Below are 25,759 nucleotides of genomic sequence, written 5' to 3'. Positions count from 1 at the left end.
ATACATATAAATTTGAAGTCCCGATGCGAAAAGGTACTGACCCGCAATGTAAGAATTGTAGAGACTGGGGTATTTATTTTTAACCTTTATCTATAAATGCGCGAAGGCGCTACTTTAAATAAACATCAAAGCAAGCAGACGGGGGACCAAAACATGAAGGTCCTTGAGAAACTGTTCGTTATTGCACGTCCAGTTCCCAGCTATATTAAGCATACTGAGGTTAAAAGTTAGTTTATTAGACAATCTCTTTTATTCACCTGCTACGTAACCTCTCAGCAATAAAAAGTTTACATCCTGAGCTTGGTGCTTCTTCCTGTTTGGGTTCAGGAATAACGTTATTACGATCGGATAAATATCGGAATAATACTGACCCGCAACGTACGAATTGTATAGTCTGTAAGGGGTATATTCTCTTTATACATAAATACGCAAAGGCGCTAAAGGACGCTAAACCTCAATTTGAATCCTTGTGAAATAAATACTGATTTCTTCCAAACTGCACGCAAACTCCAAATTATGAGCTTGATGATTCGTCCTGTTCCTTCAGGAATAACATTAACATCCTACCGATCGACTAAACATCGCTTAAAACGCAATCTTAGCATAAATAAAACTTTCAGAAGGAAAAACTTACAAATAAATAAAAATTGTACTTCTATATTAAAGTTTGAAGAAATAAGGTGAGACAGCTCTCTACATAAATTATTTAGTATATACCGGGTAAGACATATGTGCAAATGCTTCATCCTAAAACGGAAGAAAACAACACCTATTTTGACTTTTGAACTCCATAATAAATTATTTACAGCGAGACGGAAAAAGACCTTTGGAGTTAACACTGGGGAAGAGAAAAGACAAATCAAAGCGCCATAGAAGATTGATGGAAAAATTTATATCTCGTGTAGTAAGCCTTTTTTTAACTTACTTTTTTCAGTCACTATTTAACTGAATCGGACGAACATGTAGAAACTAAGGTTTAAAACAGCGCAATCTTCTTGTCAATTATCATTAAATCATGATCTAAAGACGACTCCCTTCCAATCTCATTCATTTCATCTGAAACCGCCCCATCTAAAGGCAAGTGACATGGGTTTTCTGTTAAAACCATTGATTTAGTTTGTTGTTTTAATATGGTAAAATTTTGATGTTTCATTATTCTCGTGTTTGCCACTCAAGTTCGTGTAAATTTCAATCATGAACACTTCTTAAGCTCAAAATTTTCAGTAAAATTTCATCAGATGGTATTTGATGCCAAACAAGAGATTGTAAGGTTCTATTCTCTTGTTGACGCCTATTCTTTGCTCTTTTGGGTTCAGTGTGGAGAAAATTCAATGGAGAGGATGTGCTAATAGGGAATTAGTTTTATTTTGTTTTATTCTACGGCAAATCTCCGGCTTTTATGTAGTGACTAATTACGTAATCAGCTGGTCGAGTGACATCACTTTTCCGACAAAATTAGCGTTCCATGGCGAGAACGGGAAGGACTGTTCACAATAGTACTGGTTTAAGGCAGATGCAGGGGAGACTGACGATTCAAACATATGATCAGTTTGTTTTCACGGATTTCCAGGATGAGCGCTTCCCCGTATTTCACCTCAAAAGGAAGACAAACACGCTCGGCGGCTAGAGAAGCAATCGTAGCTTTGTCAACGAACCAAAAGGAACCAAGAAGGCACATCAAAATCGAATACGAGAAGCGACATGAAGAAGACTCGTCTAAGGACGACAAGAAAACTGAAGATGTTGCTGCCAAAAAGCGTAAAAAAGACACGTCCACGGCACAAACACAAGGTTCAACTTGGCAGCCTCTTAACTGGAGAGAGTAGCTGGCTAATATTCGTGAAATAAGAAAAACACGCGATGCCCCAGTTGATTCACAAGGATGCGAGAAGACAGCTGATGAGAGCCAGTCACCAGAGGTGAGAGGAGATGAAATTGGCAGTCCAGTGGGGTGGGGTAAGGGAAGATCCGACACAGTGGTCTCCTCGGATACAACTAAGCTGATTTATGAGAGGAACAAACGCTTTGGGTAAAATTTCTGCACAGCCCCATACTGTTGTAAAATAAATCTGTTTTCCTAATGGTAATGTAATGTTTTTGTTATTGTTTTCTCTATCCAAGAACTTAATGCATGAGGTAGGATGGGGCTGTGTAGAAATGTTACCACTTTTTGCTTGGTCAATGTCAACACATTCATTTACCCCCAGCAATTGATTGCATCCCACTTTTCATTTGAGTTATATGATAAATAATGAAAAATAGTTCAACAGCTATATGTTTAACCCTTTACACCCCAACATTATAGTATGCATAGTCTCCATACTGTTCTCCCCACATATCCTAAGGTAATGACAAGGAGAATTTGTGTACCAATCAGGAGCTTCTTTGCTTGGTGATCATTTCCTTTTTTTTTCAAGAGTTCAAGGGTTATAGAGTAATGAGAAATTAGATTTTAGTCACTCTTAAGGGTTAAGGTGGGTGAGGATCAGTTTGCAGAGTATGGCAGTGCATGCACAAGTTCCCTTTTAAAAGTCAATTACATGCCAAAATTGCTGCATTGTGTCAAGATCTGCCATACTCTGCAGCCTGGGATGAGGTTGAGGTCTCCTCATAAAAACCTGGACAACTGGGCCAGTCTTTTTTCAGATATCTTGCCTTACTGATGTTTATTTGTCAAATTTTTTGTGATGATTTTGGTTTCTTTTCTTCTCACTTGCAACAATAGAGATCTCCATGTATGAGCTACTGGGATAAAAGTTGTAAGGATACACCCTCATCCTGGCAACCATTCTTAAGTTTCTTATTTAACCCTTTAAACCCAAAGGATGAGTAACATCTAATTTCTCCCTACAATATCACTCCTGAATCACTCATTAAGGTCATGAGAATTAAGGAAATGGTCATCAGGAAAGAACCCTTTTTATTGGCAAACAAATTCTCCCTGTCAGCACCTTGGGAAATGTATAAAGAACAGTGTGGAGAATATGCATACTGATGTTAGTGTGTAAAGGGTTAAAGAGTAGCCAGTCAGAAATCTTACCTTGCATATAAGATTGAAATTTCCCTTCTAATCAGAAGACAAAGTCTGCTGATTAAGCTTGCCACATCATCAGACTCAACTGAAGAGTTTGTTCAGAAGAAAGAGAGTGCTTACAAATATTAGTATAATTCTACCATTGTCCTATCACAAACAATGAAAACTAATTGACTATGCTGCATACCATCTGAAATTTATGAGGAGAATTTGTTTGATAATCAGGAGCTTCTAGAATTGGACATCATTTCCTTTATTTTCATGATTTTAAGTATTAGATGCAAGGGTGAAACTGTCAGGAGAAATTAGAAGCCAGTCACTCTTAGGGGAAAGAGGGTTAAGACAGTCCAGTATCAATGGTTCATCTCTCCTCACTTTTGCTGTCAGTCTGATATCAAGTACTTATCTCCCTCATGCTGTCAAGTCAAACAAAAGACCAAGTTACTTTTGCTGCAATGGAAAAATTCAAGGCTTATGGGTTAACAAAAGAGAACATTCTTACAACATCAACAAGCAAAATTGACTGGCGTAATTAAAGGCTAAAAAAGCTGACATTTCGAGCATTAGCCCTTCATCAGAGCAATTGGAGGAATTGTGGGTTGTGTGTGGATTTATATGCAGAAAGTGGAACTACACTATTGTTCTGTCACCATATTCTCACCAATAGCATAGCTCCACTTTCTGCAAACTTCCAGGTGTGGGCCCAAAAATGGTGCATATTACCATGAATGTGGCTTGGGGACAAGTGACTGGAACTGGAGTTGATACTCATGTTCATAGAATTTCTAACAGACCAGGATGGGTCAAAAAACGTACTAAACTGCCAGAGGAAACTAGAATTGCTGTAGAAAGCTGGTGAAAAGTGATTTTGAATGATACCAAGTTACACAAATTCTCTTCACCAGGTGTTTTGCTCCTTCCTTGCCAAAGCCTTTTCACTTACTGCCACATTTTAGAGACCCAGCTATTGTGCAAGTTCCAAACAACTTTTACAAATATTCTGAAATAAACAGGCTTTTGGTCCTTCCTGACTTTCAAGGAGCAGAATGCAAAAAGGAAAACTTTAAGGACTTTCAGACCTAGGTTCAAGATTCTCTAGATGCATAGCAAACCTTGACTATCATATGCTGTTTACCCATAACCAACAGTTAAATAATTAGAGTGTATGTCTTCAGAGACTAAATTATTGAACTCTTTTTCTGTTTTCTCAGAGAGAAGTGGGATGAACTGAATGTATTGTTGGTTGGATTTGGTCAACAGACATGTCTTCCTGTAAGTCCAATGTGCAAGTTCTGTCTTAACTCCAAGATCTGTCATGAAGGTTAAAGAAGGAGCAGAGGAAAAGCTGAGGAGGAAACTAAGAAGAAACTTTCACCCAGAAAGGATAGAAAGGACACTAAGATTTAAGGGGAAATTAAGTTTTACTTTAACTTAGGCTGTCCTTGTCTTTAGCCCTGGGCCATGTTGTGCAAAGCTGGGTTGAGGTAGCCTCATGGTTAGTGTGAAATCTGATATCAGATCTTAACCCTCAAACTCCCAGAAGTGATTCACATGTAACTTCTCCTTACAATATCTGTGCACTATCCAGCAAATAATGAGAAGGTAGAAGTTGTTATCTTGATTTAACACCAAATTCTCGCAACTAATTTACAAGGAAATGTTAAGCAGGTAGAGGAGGAAATTAATAATCAGATCTTGAGAGTTATAGGGTTAAAGCTATAGAAGAAAATTCATTATAATTTGTTTCGTCTACGATTTGATGATTGGATACCTTTTAAAAAATAAAAAAAATTATCCAAAAAAGGCTTTTTAACAAAGCAGTAAGGAAACCTGAATTAAAACTGAACCCTGGGTTAGCACTAATCAGCCCTCCAACAACTGAGCCCAGGTTAGCATTGGTCCTCAAACCATGTCTCAAGACTGTGTAAAATAAACGTACAGGTTCATGATACAATGGATAAAAGGGAAGATGGAAGCAAAATCAAAGACTGTGAGACCTAGGTAACAAGGTGCTTTTTTTGTGAAAAATGTTTTATAAGTGGCACCCCTTCCTTGAAGGGAGAGATCTGCCATTGAATTTGATTTAGAAATTTGTTTATACTTTAAACGGTGGATGGCAATGAAGGCGCGCTCTGATTGGCTACTCAAACTCCTTTTATCCTTTGTTATTCGCCTTGCAAAGCTATTCACAATTATCTACAAGACCCCAACAGGGTCTACCGCCGAGTTTAGGGCAACATCCCCCGTATCTCCTGCAACAGAGACTAAAGACCCTCCTCCGAAACCTAATGTCTCCATAGCGGTGGCTCCAAGTGGTATCGTTTTGTCGTGGTACATGGCTCTTGAGGAGAGACACGCGCCTACAATGAACTAGCAACTGTTTGCCCTTCAGGACGGCGGCACAACGGAGAACCCTCACCAGTGGAAGAAGATTGGAGTCGTCAAGGCGTTGACGCTTCCTATAGCTTGCATTCTGACTCAGTTATCACCCGGCAATAAGTACCACTTCTTGGTACGTGCTACTGATGTTAATGGACGACAGGGTGAGTGCAGTGAGGCCTGCACTATTACTCTCAAATAAATCATTTTGGCAATAAGAGAAACTGTCTTGTACAGCTCTTTATCGGCACTAATAGTACTTACGTATAAGAAACTTAGTGTGGAGTCTTCAAGTTAGATTTGCACTTGTTACATATTCGTGGGCTTTTAAATTAGTATGATATAACGATATGCTTGAAAGTTCAGGGAAGTTGCCGAGGCTTTATTTTACAAACACTTTTTTATGATTTTTATTTTCAAGAAAGTAGAAGCCTTTTTCACTAACACGGCTATAAAACCAGACCATTTGTAAATAACAGTTTTTGAAACGTGGTTGGCCTGTGACTTCAAGGTTTGCTTTTGATCGCTTCACTTTGTTTTGGTCTCTTGGTGTCTTGAAACAGGATTAAACATGATCGTCTGTTTATAATGTGTGACATCTGTTCGTGGGGTGCTAATGAAACATCACCATTAGAAGGAAAGGTTTCACATTTCATTTCAAGTTGAAGAAAGCGATTTCGTGTCGATATTTAAAACCTAGCGCAAGACTAAATTATGTGTCAATATATTATTATGCTAATAATATATCAATGGATTTCAGTCACCTTCGCAGCTGTTTTTGGTTGTAACGCCACGCAGCACTGGGCGTTACATGACAACTTGAGTTGCCATTGCAAATTCTATAAAGGCTACATTAGTTAGTGCCCAGATCTCTTCGTCGAGTTCCTTGCATCCTTGAAGGTGAACTATGGTGACTATAGCAGTTTTGTTCAGTTATGCCTTACTTTCATCTCAGAGAATTTTAGGTTAGGCTGAGAAGTCCAGGGATCCCAGTACGGACCATTCTTTGAATTGAGATTAACCTTGCCACATTGGTTTGCCCACCATGGACCACTAGGAAAACACTTGCCAGGGTGGTTGTCATTATCTTGGTCTGGTGTGCCGAATTTCATCCCTCGAATGTTAAATTTAGGATTTGTATTACCATAAAATCCATTTCCGATGTTTCCATCGTACGAACTCATGTCGCATCGATACTTTTCTGTTTCGTCAGCTACCCGAAACCCACCATATTTGGCATATCCCTTTTGGCCGTTGGTTTGGTGCAGATCTATTCGAAGAATGCTGTCTGAAGAGGCGATTCGGTGCAAGTTGTCGTTTCCAAGCCAGAATTCTTTGGACAAGTCGCCAAAGCCTACTCGATACTCTACCCACATTCGTCTAAAGCTTTGCTTGTATGGACGGGAACGTCTTTGAACCACAGTCCACCCGCCTCCATCTGTGGTTTGGTCACAGTACACGTTTATGACCCCTTGACCATCTGGGTTGATTTTATAAATGCCATTCTGATTCGCTCCCAGGGTTTTCAGCTGCTGACAGCTTCTCACTGTACGTGGAACAAAGGAAACATAATATGAGACTTGTTGCTGAAAGGAAATTATCGCAAATTTAAGTGTTCTCTTCTATTTAGTCACGAGTTACCCACCTCCGCTGTGCTTTTCGCAATACACTCCTTTATAATCCTGTCGACATTCACACGTGAACATCCGAGGATTCCAACACGCGTCAACACATGTTCCACCATTTTGACATAAAGCCGAGGTGCAAACAGGTCTATTTCCTCCCTGGGTGAAAATGGGAAGAATGGTTAAACGTACTTTCATCCTTTTATTAGGCGAAACTTACCATGACAATACCTTCTTAGGTTGAAATATATTCTTGTTCTTAGAACTAACGTTTCTCTTTCAAAATGAGTATAGAAGTTTGATATTTTCAAAGTTTTGTATATCGAGCAACGATTTTGTCTCTATTTGAGCAAATTATATTTACCCAGGATTTCCTTCTAGAAAATAGGCATTTTATGACATCAATTGTGTCAATAACAAAATTCTCGAGAATGAGTGGTTCTTTCATCAGTAAAGCAGCTCTTATTTGCGGCTTGATTGGCTGTTCCATGTCCAAATTGTTTGATTTCACCCGTCCAATTATAAGCACTTAGCAAATGTTAGCCAGTCAAAATGGAAAAAATATCTGAAGTGCATTAAGCATTCGATATTTCTAACAACGTTTAGACTTCCGACTTGAACTTTTGCTATATGAATCAATTCATGTGCGCATGTTTAAATTAAAGTTTTCGTTCCTGCTCGTAATTTCAAATCATTCGCCCGATTGCTGCCTGAATTGTACTCCCGCCCACTGAGTTCCACCACATTTCAACTTACTGTGTTTCGGGCTAGAAATGAAGGTCTTACAAACGCTGCTATGTGTAAATGTTCAGTTTTAGGCAGCCATACCGTTCTCTGAGATAAAGGCATTTATTTGACCTCTCGATATGATTTTGACACCACCTTGCTCAGAAGATGGAATTTGAAAAACCGAAGACCTCAAAGGTTCCTGCGCTTGGTAGGTTGAGCACTGATGATTAAGTTTCTAACTGATCTGTAAATTTCTATGACTCACCATCTGTGTCGTTGGCTCGTAGTAAGTGATGCCTTTTCTTAAAACAAAGTCATTTGGGGCTGTCGCTTTTGATTGGTCACTTAATTCACATGTTTTCCCTGAGTTTGCATAATTAAACGATCGACAGCGTACATCCCGTAGGCATTCCCACGTACAGTCTATCGGGCACGTGACAGTGTGCGTAGCAATCACGTGATTAACCAGAGTGTAGCCTAAAACAGATGCAAACATATCGTCATATATGAGAGTTTTCTTCAAGATATATCTTACAGGAAACAAAAAGAGAGAAATCAAGAGGACATTGACGACTTGATGAAAGTCGTAAAAATTTATAAGATATTGGGAACACTTTGATTTATCGAAAGCCTATCGTTCATTGTACTAGTAAACTCAGGGCTCCATTTTTAAAAGCTAGAAGACGCACTTTCTATCATTTTTTTAGGCGTCAGTGCACTTGGAACGTTTGAGTTTTTGCGTCTGAAAATCGACAGGAAGTGAAAAGTATTGCTTAGATATTAACATATTTTTACATGGAATTATTTTTCTCATGTTTCGAAAATTACTCAGTCTCAGTTTCGTAAATTTCCGGCCAGTTCTATCTTAGGCTGTTCGCAACTCTTCGATACACAACAAGGGAATACACAAGCTTTCAAAGTTGTTGATTCTTAATTCTGGAAACCCCTATAATTAAGATTCCCACTCATCAGACGATTTTATACTCCGATCACAGCGAATTTGGTCACCGGTCTTCCTATTCATCCTCATCGACCTTGTTGGCCATGGTTTACTCTAGTTTGATCGTGTCTGGAACACGTTAACTTGAAGTAGTTCCGTTCGAAGGTGAATAAAATTCCATCATTACTAAAAGTGACCATACAAGTGAAAAGAGTTCATCTCTGAGATTTTCGCGCGAAGTTAACTTTATTCCATTACAGCTACAAGCGAAGCGATACCAGAGAGGAATGCACGACACGAAAAGCCGAATTTGACAGCTTGAAACTAACTCACGTCAAGAGAAAAATAACTGAATGCTTTGCTAGTTGAAGAGCTTCGACTCGCGACTCGGTATTTAGGCTTTTTTTCGCTAAAATACGAAACTGAATTTGCTTGTGTCGTAACTGATGAATTAAAGTCAGCGCATCACGATCACATTACCTTCAACCCCACTATTCAAATAGTCTCAACAAATCTTCTCGGTTCACATTGGTTCTGCGTCAAGTTTTTTATTCTTTGTGTAGTCTAAGATTTATTTTTGCCATTATTTACGGTGCCCATATTAAGTGTTTGAGTCAAGCTTTACCTTTTTCAGGATGTTCAGATCTTCTTAAACAAGACAACTGACCAGGGTTCGACGTTCCTGTTAGACTTTGAGCTGAGGGAGTTGTAAACTTCCAGCACAGGAGAAACTGAGAATGGAAGAGTAAAGTGAGTCGCTGCATTGTTTTCAAGTTACATTCGCTCGGCTTTTAAATTAGTTCACGATCAAGATAAAGTCGTGATAAGGAAGCTATGACCTCAATTAGTCGCTGGTGTGTCGACTTGAAAATGAATAATTTTCGAGTGAAAATAATTCTTATCCACAGTTCGTTTATGTGTTAGGTTCTAGAAACTTAGCAGGAGACTGGCGAATAACATTAATTATTAAAAGCTCGATCAACTTCAAAATTTGACACACTTATTGAGGATTCTCTTCTATTTCTATTGAAGAAAGATTAAACGGTTTAGGGGGGAAATAAGTGAGCATGGTTTTCTGAGGAAGACATTGATAACATTTCACGACATTGGTTCACTGACTGAACCAGTTTGGGCGCTAATTGTAGCCTTCTTTTTCTTTTAAATTGCGATGGAATTAATTAATTTAACAGTTTTCTAGGTTTTTTGTTTCAGGAGTCTCACGAATAACATTCTTTATTAAAAGCTCGATCAATTTCAAAATTTGACATATTTATTAAGGATTCTCTTTCATTTCTATTGAAGAACGATTGAACAGTATAAGGAAGGAAAATAAGTGAGAATGATTTTCTGAGGAAGACATTGATAACATTTCACGACATTGGTTCACTGACTGAACCATGGAATTAATTAACTTAACAGTTTTCCGGGTTTTGTGGTGCTTTTATCCTGCAAATAATTACCCTTGGGTTCAGTAGTCTAGAAATTAAAACTAGATAATAGTAGAATGTCTAGAATTTAAAACTAGGTAATAGTAGAATGTCTAGAATTTAAAACTAGGTAAAGATAGAATTTAAAACCAGACAAAATTAAATAAAAACTGATTGCACCCATACTGAAAAAGAGAGACAAAACATGAAGGGTTTGCCCTGTCTGATCTTTATTGTGGGTTTAGTTTGCAGCTGTATTAACGACCCTTGAACTCCCAAGATCTGATTGTAAATTCTCCCCTCTAGCTGCTACACATTTCCTTGTAAATAAGTCACGAGAATTTGGTGTAAAATCAAGACTAGTTAAAACTTCTACTCGATGAGTTTGAGTATTGTCATTACATGTTGGCTGGATAACGCGTGAATGTTACAGGGAGAAGTTACATGTTAGTCACTTATGGGAGTTAATGGGTAAAGCATATTGATGTCATATGCACGTTATTTAACCTCTTATCATTCTCTGAAGAGTTTAAGTCCTGACCTTACTTTGTTTACTTTCAGGAATAACACTTTAGCAATCAGGTAAACATCGTTCAAAACGAAAGCTCAGCGTACAAATTTTTCCAAAGAAAAACTTCATATAAATAAAATTCCGCTTTTATTAAAATTTAAAGAAATAGCGTGAGTCAGCTCTCGTCTACATGAATTATTAAGTACTTACCAGGCGAGATATACGAATAAATTTGAAGTCCTGATGCGAAAAAGTACTGACCCGCAATGTAAGAATTGTAGAGACTGTATAGGGTATTTATTTTAACCTTTAGACATAAATGTGCGAAGGCGCTAAAGAACGCACGTAACGTGAATTCAAGTCTACTTTAAATTAACATCAAAGCAAGCCAACAGGGGGCCAAAACATGAAGGTCCTTGGGAAACTTCGTTATTACACTTCTAGTTCCCAGCTCTATTAAGCATACTGAGGTTAAAAGTTAGTTTACCTAACTTTTAGGTCAACTAAAAGTAACCTCTTATCAATCTCTGAAGAGTTTAAGTCCTGACTTTACTTCAGGAATAACACTTAAGCGATCAGGTAAACATCGTTCAAAACGCAAGCTTAGCGTAAAAATTTTCAAAAGAAAATCTACATATGAATAAAATTATGCTTTTATTTAAATTTGAGTCAGCTCTCGTCTACATAGATTATTAAGAACTTACCAGGTGAGATATACGTATAAATTTTGTCCTAATGCGATCAAACGGTGCTGACCCGCAGCGTAAGAATTGTTGAGACTGTTTGGGGTATTTATTTTAACCTTAACCTTGAGCTTTGTGTTTCTTCCTGCTTGGATTCAAGAATAACATTATTACGAATGGGCAAATATCGTAACAATACTGACCCGCAACGTACGAATTGCATAGTCTGTAAGGGGTATATTCTGTATATACATAAATACGCCAACGCGCTCAAGAACGCTCAACCTCAATTTGAATCCTCGTAAAAAAAAACCACTGATTGCTTCCAAACTACAAGAAAACCCTAAATCCTGAGCTTGGTGCTTTGTTCCGTTCGTTCAGGAATAACATTAACATCCCAACGATCAGCTAAACATCGCTTCATTCGCAAGCTTAGTGTAAAAAACTTTCAAAAGGAAAAACTTACAAATGAGTAAAAATTGTGCTTTTATATTAAAGTTTGAAGAAATAAGGTGAGACAGCTCTCTACATAAATTATTTAGTATTTACCGGGTGAGACATATGTGCAAATGCCTCGTTCTAAAACGGAAGAAAACAACACCTGACTTTTGAACTCCATAATAAATTATTTACAGCGAGACGGACAAACACCTTTGGAGTTGGCACTGGGGAAGAGAAAAGACAAATCAAAGCGCCATAGAAGATTGATGGAAAAATTTATATCTCGTGTAGTTAGCCTTTTTTTAACTTACTTTTTTCAGTTCCTATTTAACTGAATCGGACGAACATGTAGAAACTAAGGTTTAAAACAGCGCAATCTTCTTGTCAACATCATTAAATCACGACCTAAGGTGGACTCCCTTCCAATCTCATTCATTTCATCTAAACCGCCCCATCTAAAGGCAAGTGACATGGGTTTTCTGTTAAAACCATTGATTTAGTTTGTTGTTTTAATATGGTAAAATATTGATGTTTCATTATTCTCGTGTTTGCCACTCAAGTTCGTGTAAATTTTAATCATGAACACTTCTTAAGCTCAAAGTTTTCAGTAAAATTTCATCAGATGGTATTTGATGCCAAACAAGAGATTGTAAAGTTTCTATTCTCTTGTTGACGCCTATTCTTTGCTCTTTTGGGTTCAGTGTGTAGAAAATTCAATGGAGAGGATGTGCTAATAGGGAATCATTTTTATTCTTCGGCAAATCTCCGGCTTTTATGTGGTGACTAATTAGGTAATCAGCTGGTCAAGTAACATCACTTTCCCGCCAAAATCAGCGTTCCATGGCGAGAACGGGGAGGACTGTTCACAATAGTACTGGTAAAGGCAGATGCAGGGGAGACTGACGATTCAAACATATGATCAGTTTGTTTTCACAGATTTCCAGGATGAGTGCTTCCCCGTATTTCACCTCAAAAGGAAGACAAACACGCTCGGCGGCTAGAGAAGCAATTGCAGCTTTGTCAACAAATCAAAAGGAACCAAGAAGGCCGCATCAAAATCGAATACGAGAAGCGACATGAAGACTCGTCTAGGGACGACAAGAAAACTGAAGATGTTGCAGCCAAAAAGCGTAAAAAAGACACGTCCATTGCACAAACACAAGGTTCAACTTGATAGCCTCTTAACTGGAGAGAGTAGCTGGCTATTATTCGTGAAATGAAAAAAAACGACACGATGCCCCAGTTGATCCACAAAGATGCAAGAAGACAGCTGATGAGAGCCAGTCACCAGAGGTGAGAGGAGATGAAATTGACTGTCCAGTGGGGTGGGGTAAGGGAAGATCCGACACAGTGGTCTCCTCGGAGACAGCTAAGCTGAGTTATGAGAGGTAGAAACGTTTTGGGTAAAATTTCTGCACAGCCCCATACTGTTGTAAAACAAATCTGTTTTCCTAATGGCAATGTATTGTTTTTGTCATTGTTTTCTCTATCCAAGAACTGAATGCATGATGTAGAATGGGGGCTGTGTAGAAATTTTACCTCTTTTTGTTTGGTCAATGTCAACACATTCATTTACCCCCAGCAATTGATTGCATCCCTCTTTTCATTTGAGTTATAAGATAAATTATGACAAATAGTTCAACAGCTATATGTTTAACCCTTTACACCCCAACATTATAGTATGCATAGTCTCCATACTGTTCTCCCCACATATCCTAAGGTAATGACAAGGAGAATTTGTATAACAATCAAGAGCTTTTTTGCTTGGTGATCATTTCCTTTTTTCTCATGACCTTGATGTGTGATTCAGGGGTGACAGGGTAATGAGAAATTAGATGTTAGTCACTCTTAGATGTCAAAGGGTTAAGGTGGGTGAGGATCAGTTTGCAGAGTATGGCAGTGCATGCACAAGTTCCTTTTTAAAAGTCAACTGCATGCCAAAATTGCTGCATTGCATCAAGATCTGCCTTACTCTGCAGTGTGGGAGGAGGTTGAGGTCTCCTCATAGGAACCTGGACAACTGGGCCAGTTTATTTTCAGAGATCTTGCCTTACTGATGTTTATTTGTCAAAATTTTTTGTGATGATTTTGGTTTCTTTTCTTCTCACTTGCAACAATAGAGATCTCCATGTATGAGCTACTGGGATAAAAGTTGTAAGGATACACCCTCATCCTGGTAACCATTCTTACATTTCCCATTTAACCCTTTAAACCCAAAGGATGAGTAACATCTGATTTCTCCCTACAATATCACTCCTGAATCACACATTAAGGTCATGAGAATTAAGGAAATGGTCATCAGGAAAGAAACTTTTTTATTGGCAAACAAATTCTCCTTGTCAGCACCTTAGGAAATGTATAAAGAACAGTGTGGAGAATATGCATACTGATGTCAGGGTGTAAAGGGTTAAAGAGTAGCCAGTCAGAAATCTTACCTTGCATATAGGGTTGAAATTTCCCTTCGAATCAGAAAACAAAGTCTGTTGATTAAGCTTGCCACACCATCAGACTCAACTGAAGAGTTTGTTCAGAAGAAAGAGGGTGCTTACAAATATTAGTATAATCCTACCATTGTCCTATCACAGACATTAAAAACTAATTGACTATGCTGCTTATACTATCTAGAATTTACGAGGAGAATTTGTTTGATAATCAGGAGCTTCTAGAGTTGGACATCATTTACTTTATTCTCATGATTTTAAGTATCTGATGCAAGGGTGAAACTGTCAGGAGAAATTAGAAGCCAATCACTCTTAGGGGAAAGAGGGTTAAGACAGTCCAGTATCAATGGTTCATCTCTCCTCACTATTGCAGACAGTCCGATATCAAGTACTTATCTCCCTCATGCTGTCAAGTCAAACAAAAGACCAAGTTACTTTTGCTGCAATGGAAAAGTTAAAGGCTTATGGATTAACAATAGAGAACATTCTCACAACATCAACAAGCAAAATTGGTGAACTTATCTACCCTGTTGGCTTCTGGAAGGTGAGTAAATTTTTATGTTAGTGAGAAACTTGATTTTGACAGAATTTACCCACTAGGAAAGCAGCTTGCAAAATAGTCTGAAGGCCTTCTCTCCACTTATTGAATAAAAGTTGTGAACATTTTTTTTATAACTTACTAGTAGGACTTTTTAGAGTAGCTAATGATAATAATTTTTTCATCATCAGTCGTGTTAAACAGGGTTCAGGGGATCTGATATTAGCATGTTACTGAATCAAGGGGGCTATACCAAGTTGTTTTATTATTTTCACTTGTCACTTTTTCACCTACAAAGAGGGGTAGATTGGTTTATATATCCTCCATAGAACCCTCTGAGTCCCCTTCCTCCCTCCCCCTTGTTGCAAAAATGACTTGCAGAAGTCTAAAATTAGAAAAAGAAGCAACAAAAATGGTTCAAAATCTTTGACACTGAACTTCATTTTTAACTTGTAACCCTTTAACTTCCAGAGGTGATCAATATAAAACTTCTCCCAATAATATCAGGTAGAAATTGTTGTCTTGATTTAACAACAACTTCTTGTAACTAATTTACAAGGATATGTGTAGCAGTTAGAAGGGAGAATTAGCAATCAGATCTTGGGAGTTAAAGGGTTAAACTTATCCTACCAATGTGAACTATGGCTTGGTACAACATAGAGTATTTCCCAGTGTACTTATTATAATTATGCTTTGATTGTAGAAAAAAGCTGATTACATCAAGAATGCCACTAAAATTTGTGCTGAGAATTACAATGGAGACATTCCACCAACAGTAGAAGAGCTGGTCAAACTTCCAGGTGTGGGCCCAAAAATGGTGCATATTACCATGAATGTGGCTTGGGGACAAGTGACTGGAATTGGAGTTGATAGTCATGTTCATAGAATTTCTAACAGACTGATGGGTCAAAAAAACCTACTAAACTGCTGAAAGAAACAAGAATTGCTGTAGAAAGCTGGCTTCCAAGGTAAAAGTGATTTTGAATGATACCAAGTTATGCAAATTCTCTTCACCAGGTATTTTGCTCCTTCCCTGCCAAAGCCTTTTCACTTACTGCCGCATTTTAGAGACCCAGATATTGTGCAAGTTCCAAACAAATTTTACAAATATTCTGAAATAAACAGGCTTTTGGTCCTTCTTGACTCTTAAGGACTGTAATGGAAAAAGGAAATTTTTAAGGACTTTGAGACCTAGATTGAAGGTTCTCTAGATGCATAGAAAACCTTGACTATCATATGCTTTTTACCAATAACCAACAATTAAATCATTAGAATGTATGGTTTCAGATACTAAATTAGTGAATTCTTTTTCTGTTTTCTCAGAGAGGAGTGGGATGAACTGAATGTATTGTTGGTTGGATTTGGTCAACAGACATGTGTTCCAGTAAGTCCAATGTGCGAGTTTATATCTTAACTCCAAGATCTGTCCTGAAGGTCGAAGAAGGAGCAGAGCTGAGGAGGAAACTAAGAAGAAACTTTCACCCAGAAAGGATAGAAAGGACACTAAGGGGGAATTGAGTTTTACTTTAACTGAGGCTGTCCTTGTCTTTATCCTTGGGCCACGTTGTTCAAAGCTGGGTTCACTAACCTCATGTTTAGTGTGAAATCTGATATCAGATCTTAACCTTTTAACTTCCACAGGTGATTCACATGTAACTTCTCCTTACAATATCCATGCACTATCCAGCAAACAGGTAATGAGAATATTCATTTGTATCAGGTAGAAGTTGTTATCTTGATCTAATTCTCGCAACTAATTTGCAAGGAAATGTTAAGCAGGTAGAGGAGGAAATTAATAATCAGATCTTGGGAGTTATAGGGTTAAAGCTATAAAAGAAAATTCATTATAATTTGTTTTGTCTACGATTTGATGATTGGATGCCTTTTAAAAAATGAAGAAAATTATCCAAAAAAGGCTTTTTAACAAAGCAGTAAGGAAACCTGGATTAAAATTTTACCCGGGTTAGCACTAATCAGCCTTCCAACAACTGAGCCCAGGTTAGCATTGGTCCTCAAACCATGACTCAAGACTGGTTCCAACTGTGTAAAATAAATGTACAGGTTCATGATACAATGGATAAAAGGCGAGATGGAAGCAAAATCAAAGACTGTGAGACCTAGGTAACAAGGTGCTTTTTTTGTGAAAGATTTTTTATAAGTGGTACCTCTTCCTTAAAGGGAGAGATTTGCCATTGAATTTGATTTAGAAATTAGTTTATACTTTAAACGGTGGATGGCAATGAAGGCGCGCTCTGATTGGCTACTCAAACTCCTTTGCTATTCGCCTTGCAAAGCTATTCACAATTATCTATAAGACCCCAACCGCCTGCCCAACAGGGTTACCGCCGAGTTCAGGGCAACATCCCCCAGTATCTCCAGCAACAGAGACCCCCTCCGAAATTTAATGTCTCCATAGCGGTGGCTCCAAGCGGGATCGTTCTGTCGTGGTACATGGCTCTTGAGAAGAGACACGCGCCTATAATGAACTAGCAACTGTTTGCCCTTTAGGACGGCGGCACAACGGAGAACCCTCACCAGTGGAAGAATATTAGAGTCGTCAAGGCGTTGACGCTTCCTATGGCTTGCATTCTGACTCAGTTATCACCCGGCAATAAGTGCCACTTCTTGGTACGCGCTACTGATGTTAATGGACGACAGGGTGAGTGCAGTGAGGCCTGCACTATTACTCTCAAATAAATCATTTTGGCAATAACAGAAACTGTCTTGTACAGCTCTTTATCGGCACTAATAGTACTTACGTATAAGAAACTTAGTGTGGGGTCTTCAAGTTAGATTTATACCCCAAGAATACAACGGCAATCAGTGATAGACAATCTGTACAGTACTGAACTTGTAGTATTTGTGAATCGAAATTTAATATATGTCTTCTTCGCCGTATTCGACGTATTTACATCTTTTTACTTTTGAAGGAAAGAATGGCGATCTCAGATGCGTGAAATTTGTTTTATTACGTCAAGGATATGAATTAATCGATTTTTTACAGTATTGATAGTTAGTGATTTGTAGATTTTGTTTGCTTTTAGAAATGGGAGATTTTAAGAATGTGTTGCCTTTTTTTTTTTTTTTTTTTTGTCGTCGTATAATGACTGGCAGAACGAACTATTGATCAACCCTTTTGATGTGTTATCTTCAACAATGGGGGATCATCATAGGATGGTGTGGGTGTTGGGATTTTAAACTCGATCGATTGAATCCTTAGGCTGAATGTGAAATCGCGATGTCAACCTGTTTCCCGGTCCTCTCTAGCATGAACCTTGAGGGAAAACAGATAGAACCCTGGAGAAGAGGCCCTCTCCCCTTCCTTTTTTTTTTTTTTCAAGTCATAGAAAGCTCCCCCGAACTTCGTTTGAGTTGAGTGAAATCTTTCAGTTCTTCCATTCGTGAACATCTAACTTGCAATACTTTCTTTTTTTGTCTAATTTTTCTTTGCTCGACAATACGTTGAATGGAGGAGATCAGGTTCGCGGAGGATTTAGCAGCCAAAATATTCCGACGCCCCTCAAAACAATTCAGAAAGCATTACTTTTATTTTGCCTTTCTCTAACGACTGTGGTAGCTAAGTCTGTAAAGAAACATACTGGCCTCTTTTACGGATAGTTTTAACAGTCCTTCAGGAAATGTGCTTTTTGTATGTACATACTTCCAGCATCGATGGCAACAACTGGCGTCGCACTTGTTACATATTCGTGGGCTATTAAATTACTATGATATAACGGTATGCTTAGAAGTTCAGGGAAGTTGCGAAGGCTTCGTTTTACAAACACTTTTTTATGATTTTTATTTTCAAGAAAGTAAAAGCCTTTTCACTAACACGGCTTTAAAAACAGACCATTTGTAAATAACAGTTTTTGAAACATGTGGTTGGCCTGTTACTTCAAGGTTTTCTTTTGATCGCTTCACTTTGTTTTGGTCTCTTTGTGTCTTGAAACAGGATTAAACATGATGGTCTGTTTATAATGTGTGACATCTGTTCGTGGGGTGCTAATGAAACATCACCATTGGAAGGAAAGGTTTCACATTTCATTTCAAGTTGAAGAAAGCGATTTCATGTCGATATTTAAAGCCTAGTGCTAGACTAAATTATGTGTCAATGTATTATTATGCTAATAATATATCAATGGATTTCAGTCACCTTCGCAGCTGTTTTTGGTTGTAACGCCACGCAGCACCGGGCGTTACATGACAACTTGAGTTTCCATTGCAAATTCTATGAAGGCTACATTAGTTAGTGCCCAGATCTCTTCGTCGAGTTCCTTGCATCCTTGAAGGTGAACTATGGTGACTATAGCAGTTTTATTCAGTTATGCCTTACTTTCATCTCAGAGAATTTTAGGTAAGGCTGAGAAGTCCAAGGACCCCAGTCCGGACCATCCCTTGCATTGAGATTAACCTCGCCACATTGGTTTGCCCACCATGCACCACCAGGAAAACACTTTCCAAGGGAGTTGTCATTATCTTGGTCTGGTGTGCCGAATTTCATCCCTCGGATGTTCAATTTAGGATCTGTATTTCCATAAAACCCATTTCCGATGTTTCCTTCGTACGAACTCATGTCGCATCGATACTTTTCTGTTTCGTTAGCTACCCGAAACCCACCATATTTGGCATATCCCTTTGTGCCGTTGGTTCGGTGCAGCTCTATTCGAAGAATGCTGTCAGAAGAGGCGATTCGGTGCAAGTTGTCGTTTCCAAACCAGAATTCTTTGGACAAATCACCAAAGCCTACTCGATACTCTACCCACGTTCGTCTAAAGCTTTGCTCGTATGGACGGGAACGTCTCTGAACCACAGTCCACCCACCTCCATCTGTGGTTTGGTCACAGTACACGTTTATGACCCCTTGACCATCTGGGTTGATTTTATAAATGCCATTCTGATTCGCTCCTAGGGTTTTCAGCTGCTGGCAGCTTGTCACTGTACATAAAAAAAGAAACATAGTATGACACTTGTTGCTTAAAGGAAATTATCGCAAAGTTAGGTGTTCTCTTCTATTTAGTCACGAGTTACCCACCTCCGCTATGTTTTTCGCAATACACTCCTTTATAATCCTGTCGACATTCACACGTGAACATCCGGGGATTCCAACACTCGTCAACACATGTTCCACCATTTTGACATGAAGCCGAGGCGCAACCAGGTCCATTTCCTCCCTGAGTGAAAATGTGTTAGTAATATGTGAAATTGTGTCAATAACAAAATGCTCGAGTATGAGTGGTTCTTTTATCAATAAAACAGCTCTTATTTGCGGCTTGATTGGCTGTTCCATGTCCAAATTGTTTTATTTCACCTGTCCAATTATAAGCACTTAGCAAATGTTAGCCAGTCAAAATGGAAAAAATATCTGAAGTGCGTTAAGTATTCGATATTTCTAACAACGTTTAGGTTTCCGACTTGAACTTTTGCTATATGAATCAATTCATGTGCGCATGTTTAAATTAAAGTTTTCATTCCTGCTCGTAATTTCGAATCATTCGCCCGATTGCTGCCTGAATTGTACTCCCGCCCACTGAGTTCCACCACATTTCAACTTGCTGTGTTTCGGGCTAGAAATTAAGGTCTTACAAACACTACTCTGTGTAAATGTTTAGTTTTAGGCAGCCATACCGTTCTCTGAGATAAAGGCATTTATTTGACCTCTCGATATGATTTTGACACCACTTTGCTCAGAAGATGGAATTTGAAAAACCGAAGACCACAAAGGTTCCTGCGCTTGGTAGGTTGAGCACTGATGATTAAGTTTCTAACTGATCTGTAAATTTCTATGACTCACCATCTGTGTCGTTGGCTCGTAGTAAGTGACGCCTTTTCTTAAAACAAAGTCATTTGGGGCTGTCGCTTTTGATTGGTCGCTTAATTCACATGTTTTCCCTGAGTTTGCATAATTAAACGATCGACAGCGTGCATCCCGTAGGCATTCCCACGTACAGTCTATCGGGCACGTGACAGTGTGCGTAGCAATCACGTGATTAACCAGAGTGTAGCCTGGAACAGATGCAAACATATCGTCATATATGAGAGTTTTCTTCAAGATGTATCTTACACGAAATAAAAAGAGAGAAATCAAGAGGATATTGACGACTTGATGAAAATCGTAAAAATTTATAAGATATTAGGAACACTTTGATTGATCGAAAGCCGTTCATTGTACTAGTAAACTCAGGGCTCCATTTTTTAAAAACTAGAAAGGGCACTTTCTATCATTTTTCAGGCGTTGGTGCACTTAGAACGTTGGTAATCATGCACCTTCGGGTCGTGATTTACAACTTTTCCCTGTGTTCTCCTAACATCCCATGTGAGTTTTTGCGTCTGAAAACCGACAGGAAGTGAAAATATTGCTTAGATGTTAACATATTTTTACATGGAATCATTTTTGACATGTTTTGAAAATTATTCAGTCTCGGTTTTCGTAAATTTCCGGCCAGTTCTATCTTAGGCTGTTCGCAACTCTTCGATACACAACAAGCGAATACACAAGGTCTTCAAAGTTGTTGGTTCTTAATTCTGGAAACCCCTATAATTAAGATTCCCACTCATCAGACGATTTTATGCTCTGATCACAGCAAATTCGATCACCGGTCTTCCTTTTCATCCTCATCGTCCTTGTTGGCCATGGTTTACTCAACTTTGATCGTGTCTGAAACACGTTAACTTGAAGTAGTTCCATTTGAAGGTGAATAAAATTCCATCCTTACCATTAACTTTATTCCATTACAGCTACAAGCAAAGCGATGTCAGAGAGGAATGCACGACACGAAAAGCCGAATTTGACAGCTTGAAACGAGCTCACGTTAAGAGAAAGATAACTGAATGCTTTGCTAGTTGAAGTGCTTCGACTCGCGACTCGGTATTAAAGTGTTTTTCGCTAAAATACGAAAATTTGTTTGTGTTTTAACTGATGAACTAAAGTCAGCGCACCACGATTACATTACCTTCAACCCCACTATTCAGTTAAATAACCTCAACAAATCTTCTCGGTTCACATTGGTTCTGCGTCAAGTTTTCTACATTTGTGTAGTCTAAGATCTATTTTTGCCATTATTTTCAGTGCGCAAATTAAGTGTTTAAGTCAAGCTTTACCTTTTTCAGGATGTTCATATCTTCTTAAACAAGATAACCGACCAGGGTTCGACGTTCCTGTTAGACTTTGAGGTGAGGGAGTTGCAAACTTCCAGCACAAGAGAAACTGAGAATGGAAGAGTAAAGTGAGTCGCTGCATTGTTTTCAAGTTACTTCCACTCGGCTTTTGTATTAGTTCACCATCAAGATAAAGTCGTGATAAGGAAGCTTTGACCTCAATTAGTCGCTGGTGCGTCAACTTGAAAATGAATAATGTTCGAGTAAAAATAACTCTCATCGACAGTTTTTTTATGTGCTGGGTTTTAGAAACTTAGCAGGAGACTGGTGAATAACATTTATTATTAAAAGCTCGATCAACTTCAAAATCTGAAACACTTAGTAAGGATTCTCTTCTATTTCTATTGAAGAAAGATTAGACGGTTTAAGGGGGGAAAGTAAGTGTGCAAGGTTTTCTTAGGAAGACATTGATAACATTTCACGACATTCGTTCACTGACTGAACCAGTTCGTGTGCTAATTATAGCAATCTTTTTTCTCAATTGCCATTAATTAATTAACTTAACAGTTTTCTGGGTTTTGTGGTGCTCTAGAATCTAAAACTAAATAATAGAAGTCTTGAATTTGAAATTAGATAAAGATAGAATTTAGTTAAAACTAGATAAAATTAGATAAAAACCGATTGCATCCATATAGACAAAACATGAAGGTTTTATATGAAGGTTTTATCCGATCTTTATTGTGGGTTCAGTTCGCAGCTATGTTGACCCTTGAACTCCCAAGATCTGATTGTTAATTCTCCCCTCTAGCTGCTACACATTTTCCAAACAAGTCACGAGAATTTGGTGTAAGATCAAGACTATTAACTTCCACATGATAAGCTTGAGTATTCTTATTACATGTTGGCGGATAATGTATGGATGTTAAAGGGAGAAGTTACATGTTAGTCACTTGTGGGAGTTAAAGGGTTAAGCATTTTGAGGTAATATGCGCGGTACGTAACCTCTTATTAATCTCTGAAGAGTTTAAGTCCTGATCTTACTTTGTCTACTTTCAGGAATAACACTTAAGCGATCGTTCAAAACACAAGCTTAGCGTACAAATTTTCAAAAGAAAAACTACATATGAATAAAATTCTGCTTTCATTAAAATTTAAAGAAATAACGTGAGTCAGCTCTCCTCTACATAAATGATTAAGTATTTACCAGGCGAGATATAGGTATAAATTTGAAGTCCTGATGCGAAAAGGTACTGACCCGCAATGTAAGAATTGTAGAGACTGTTTTGGGTATTTATTTCTAACCTTTATCTATAAATGCGCGAAGGCCCTAAAGAGCGCACGTAACGTGAATTCAAGTCGGAACAATACTGACCCGCAACGTAGGAATTGTATAGTCTGTAAGGGGTATATTCTCTTTATACATCAATACGTAAAAGGCGCTAAAGGACGCTAAACCTCAATTTGAATCCTTATGAAATAAATGCTGATTACTTCCAAACTGCACGCAAACTCCAAATCATGAGCTTGATGATTCGTCCTGTTCCTTCAGGAATAACGTTAACATCCTACCGATCGACTAAACATCGCTTAAAACGCAACTATAGCATAAAAAAAAAACTTTCAGAAGGAAATTTTTTCTGAGGAAGATATTGATAATATTTCACGACATTAGTTCACTAACTGAACTTGTTCGTTCGCTAATTATAGCATTTTTTTCTTTTCAATTGCCATGGAATTAATTAACTTAACAGTTTTCTGGGTTTTGTGGTGCTTTTATCCTGCAAATAGTTACCCAAGGGTTCAGTGTCTAGAATTTAAAACTAAATAATAGAAGTCTAGAATTTGAAACTATAAAGATATAATTTAATTAAAACTAGATAAAATTAGATAAAAACAGATTGATCATGTTAGAAAAAAGAAACAATACATGAAGGTTTTATTTGATCTTTATTGTGGGTTCAGTTCGCAGCTATGTTGGCCCTTCAACTCCCAAGATCTGATTGTTAATTCTCCCCTCTAGCTGCAACACATTTCCTAGTAAACAAGTCACGAGAATTTGGTGTAAGATCAAGACTATTAACTTCCACATGATAAGCTTGAGTATTCTTATTACATGTTGGCGGGTAATGTATGGATGTTATAGGGAGAAGTTACATGTTAGTCACTTATGGGAGTTAAAGGGTAAAGCATTTTGAGGTAATCCGCGCGTTATGTAACCTCTTATCAATCTCTGAAGAGTTTAAGTCCTGACCTTACTTTGTCTATTTTCAGGAATAACACTTAAGCGATCGTTCAAAACGCAAGCATAGCGTACAAATTTTCAAAAGAAAAACTACATATAACTAAAATTCTGCTTTTATTAAAATTTAAAGAAATAACGTGAGTCAGCTCTCCTCTACATAAATTATTAAGTACTTACCAGGCGAGATATACATATAAATTTGAAGTCCCGATGCGAAAAGGTACTGACCCGCAATGTAATAATTGTAGAGACTGTATGGGGTATTTATTTTTAACCCTTATCTATAAATGCGCGAAGGCGCTACTTTAAATAAACATCAAAGCAAGCAGACGGGGGACCAAAACATGACGGTCCTTGGGAAACTGTTCGTTATTGCACGTCAAGTTCCCAGCTATATTAAGCATACTGAGGTTAAAAGTTAGTTTATTAGGCATTCTCTTTGATTCACCTGCTACGTAACCTCTCAGCAATAAAAAGTTTACATCCTGAGCTTGGTGCTTCTTCCTGCTTGGGTTCAGGAATAACGTTATTACGATCGGATAAATATCGGAATAATACTGACCCGCAACGTACGAATTGTATAGTCTGTAAGGGGTATATTCTCTTTATACATAAATACGCAAAGGCGCTAAAGGACGCTAAACCTCAATTTGAATCCTTGTGAAATAAATACTGATTACTTCCAAACTGCACGCAAACTCCAAATTATGAGCTTGATGATTCGTCCTGTTCCTTCAGGAATAACATTAACATCCTACCGATCGACTAAACATCGCTTAAAATCTTAGCATAAATAAAACTTTTAGAAGGAAAAACTTACAAATAGATAAAAATTGTGCTTTTATATTAAAGTTTGAAGAAATAAGGTGAGACAGCTCTCTACATAAATTATTTAGTATATACCGGGTGAGACATATGTGCAAATGCCTCATCCTAACACGGAAGAAAACAATACTTATTTTGACTTTTGAACTCCATAATAAATTATTTACAGCGAGACGGACAAACACCTTTGGAGTTAACACTGGGGAAGAGAAAAGACAAATCAAAGCGCCATAGGAGATTGATGTAAAAATTGATATCTCGTGTAGTTAGCCTTTTTTTACCTTATTTTTTCAGTCACTATTTAACTGAATCGGACGAACATGTAGAAACTAAGGTTTAAAACAGCGCAATCTTCTTGTCAATTATCATTAAATCATGATCTAAGGAGGACTCCCTAACAATCTCATTCATTTCATCTAAACCGCCCCATCTAAACGTTAATTAGTTTCTGTTAAAACCATTGATTTAGTTTGTTGTTTTAATATAGTAAAATTTTGACGTTTCATTATTTTCATGTTTGCCACTCAAGTTCGTGTAAATTTTAATCATGAACACTTCTTAAGCTCAAAGTTTTCAGTAAAATTTCATCAGACGATATTTGATGCCAAACAAGAGATTGTAAAGTTTCTATTCTCTTGTTGATGCCTATTCTTTGTTCTTCAGTGTGGAGAAAATTCAATGGAGAGGATGTGCTGATAGGGAATTAGTTTTATTCTTAGGCAAATGTCCGGCTTTTTGTAGTGACTAATTACGTAATCAGCTGGTCGAGTGACATCACTTTCCCGCCAAAATCAGCGTTCCGTGGCGAAATCGGGGAGGACTGCTCACCATAATACTGATAATGGCAGA

At 37.9% G+C, this 25,759-nt stretch overlaps 1 protein-coding gene and 1 pseudogene across 1 annotated transcript; one reads left to right on the top strand and one right to left on the bottom strand.

Moving 5' to 3' along the window:
- The first annotated feature begins 1,541 nt into the window (after positions 1–1,541).
- On the top strand, positions 1,542–16,402 carry LOC136282925 (endonuclease III-like protein 1; annotated as a pseudogene).
- A 2,664-nt stretch (positions 16,403–19,066) lies between these two features.
- Positions 19,067–21,380, bottom strand: LOC136283041 (fibrinogen-like protein A). Its single transcript, XM_066171203.1, has 4 exons — positions 21,343–21,380; positions 20,540–20,804; positions 19,781–19,919; positions 19,067–19,683 (listed from the first exon to the last, which is right to left on the bottom strand). The coding sequence occupies exons 1-4, from the start codon at positions 21,378–21,380 to the stop codon at positions 19,067–19,069; spliced, it is 1,059 nt and encodes a 352-aa protein (XP_066027300.1).
- Between the last annotated feature and the right edge of the window lie 4,379 nt (positions 21,381–25,759).

The sequence above is a fragment of the Pocillopora verrucosa genome, chromosome 8, assembly GCF_036669915.1.
Source record: "Pocillopora verrucosa isolate sample1 chromosome 8, ASM3666991v2, whole genome shotgun sequence".
Classification (NCBI taxonomy): Eukaryota; Metazoa; Cnidaria; class Anthozoa; order Scleractinia; family Pocilloporidae; genus Pocillopora; species Pocillopora verrucosa.
Note: the sequence above shows the minus strand (reverse complement) of the source record. Positions and strands in the feature narration are given on the sequence as shown.

Excerpts from the sequence above, each read along its gene's own strand:
- LOC136283041 (XM_066171203.1), bottom strand. The coding sequence starts at position 21,380 with ATGGCCAACAAGGACGATGAGGATGAAAAGGAAGACCG. Across the intron at positions 19,920-20,539 it reads ACGAGCCAACGACACAGATG|GGAGGAAATGGACCTGGTTG; the intron begins GTGAGTCATAGA and ends ATTTTCACTCAG. Across the intron at positions 19,684-19,780 it reads TTGCGAAAAACATAGCGGAG|TGACAAGCTGCCAGCAGCTG; the intron begins GTGGGTAACTCG and ends TTTTATGTACAG.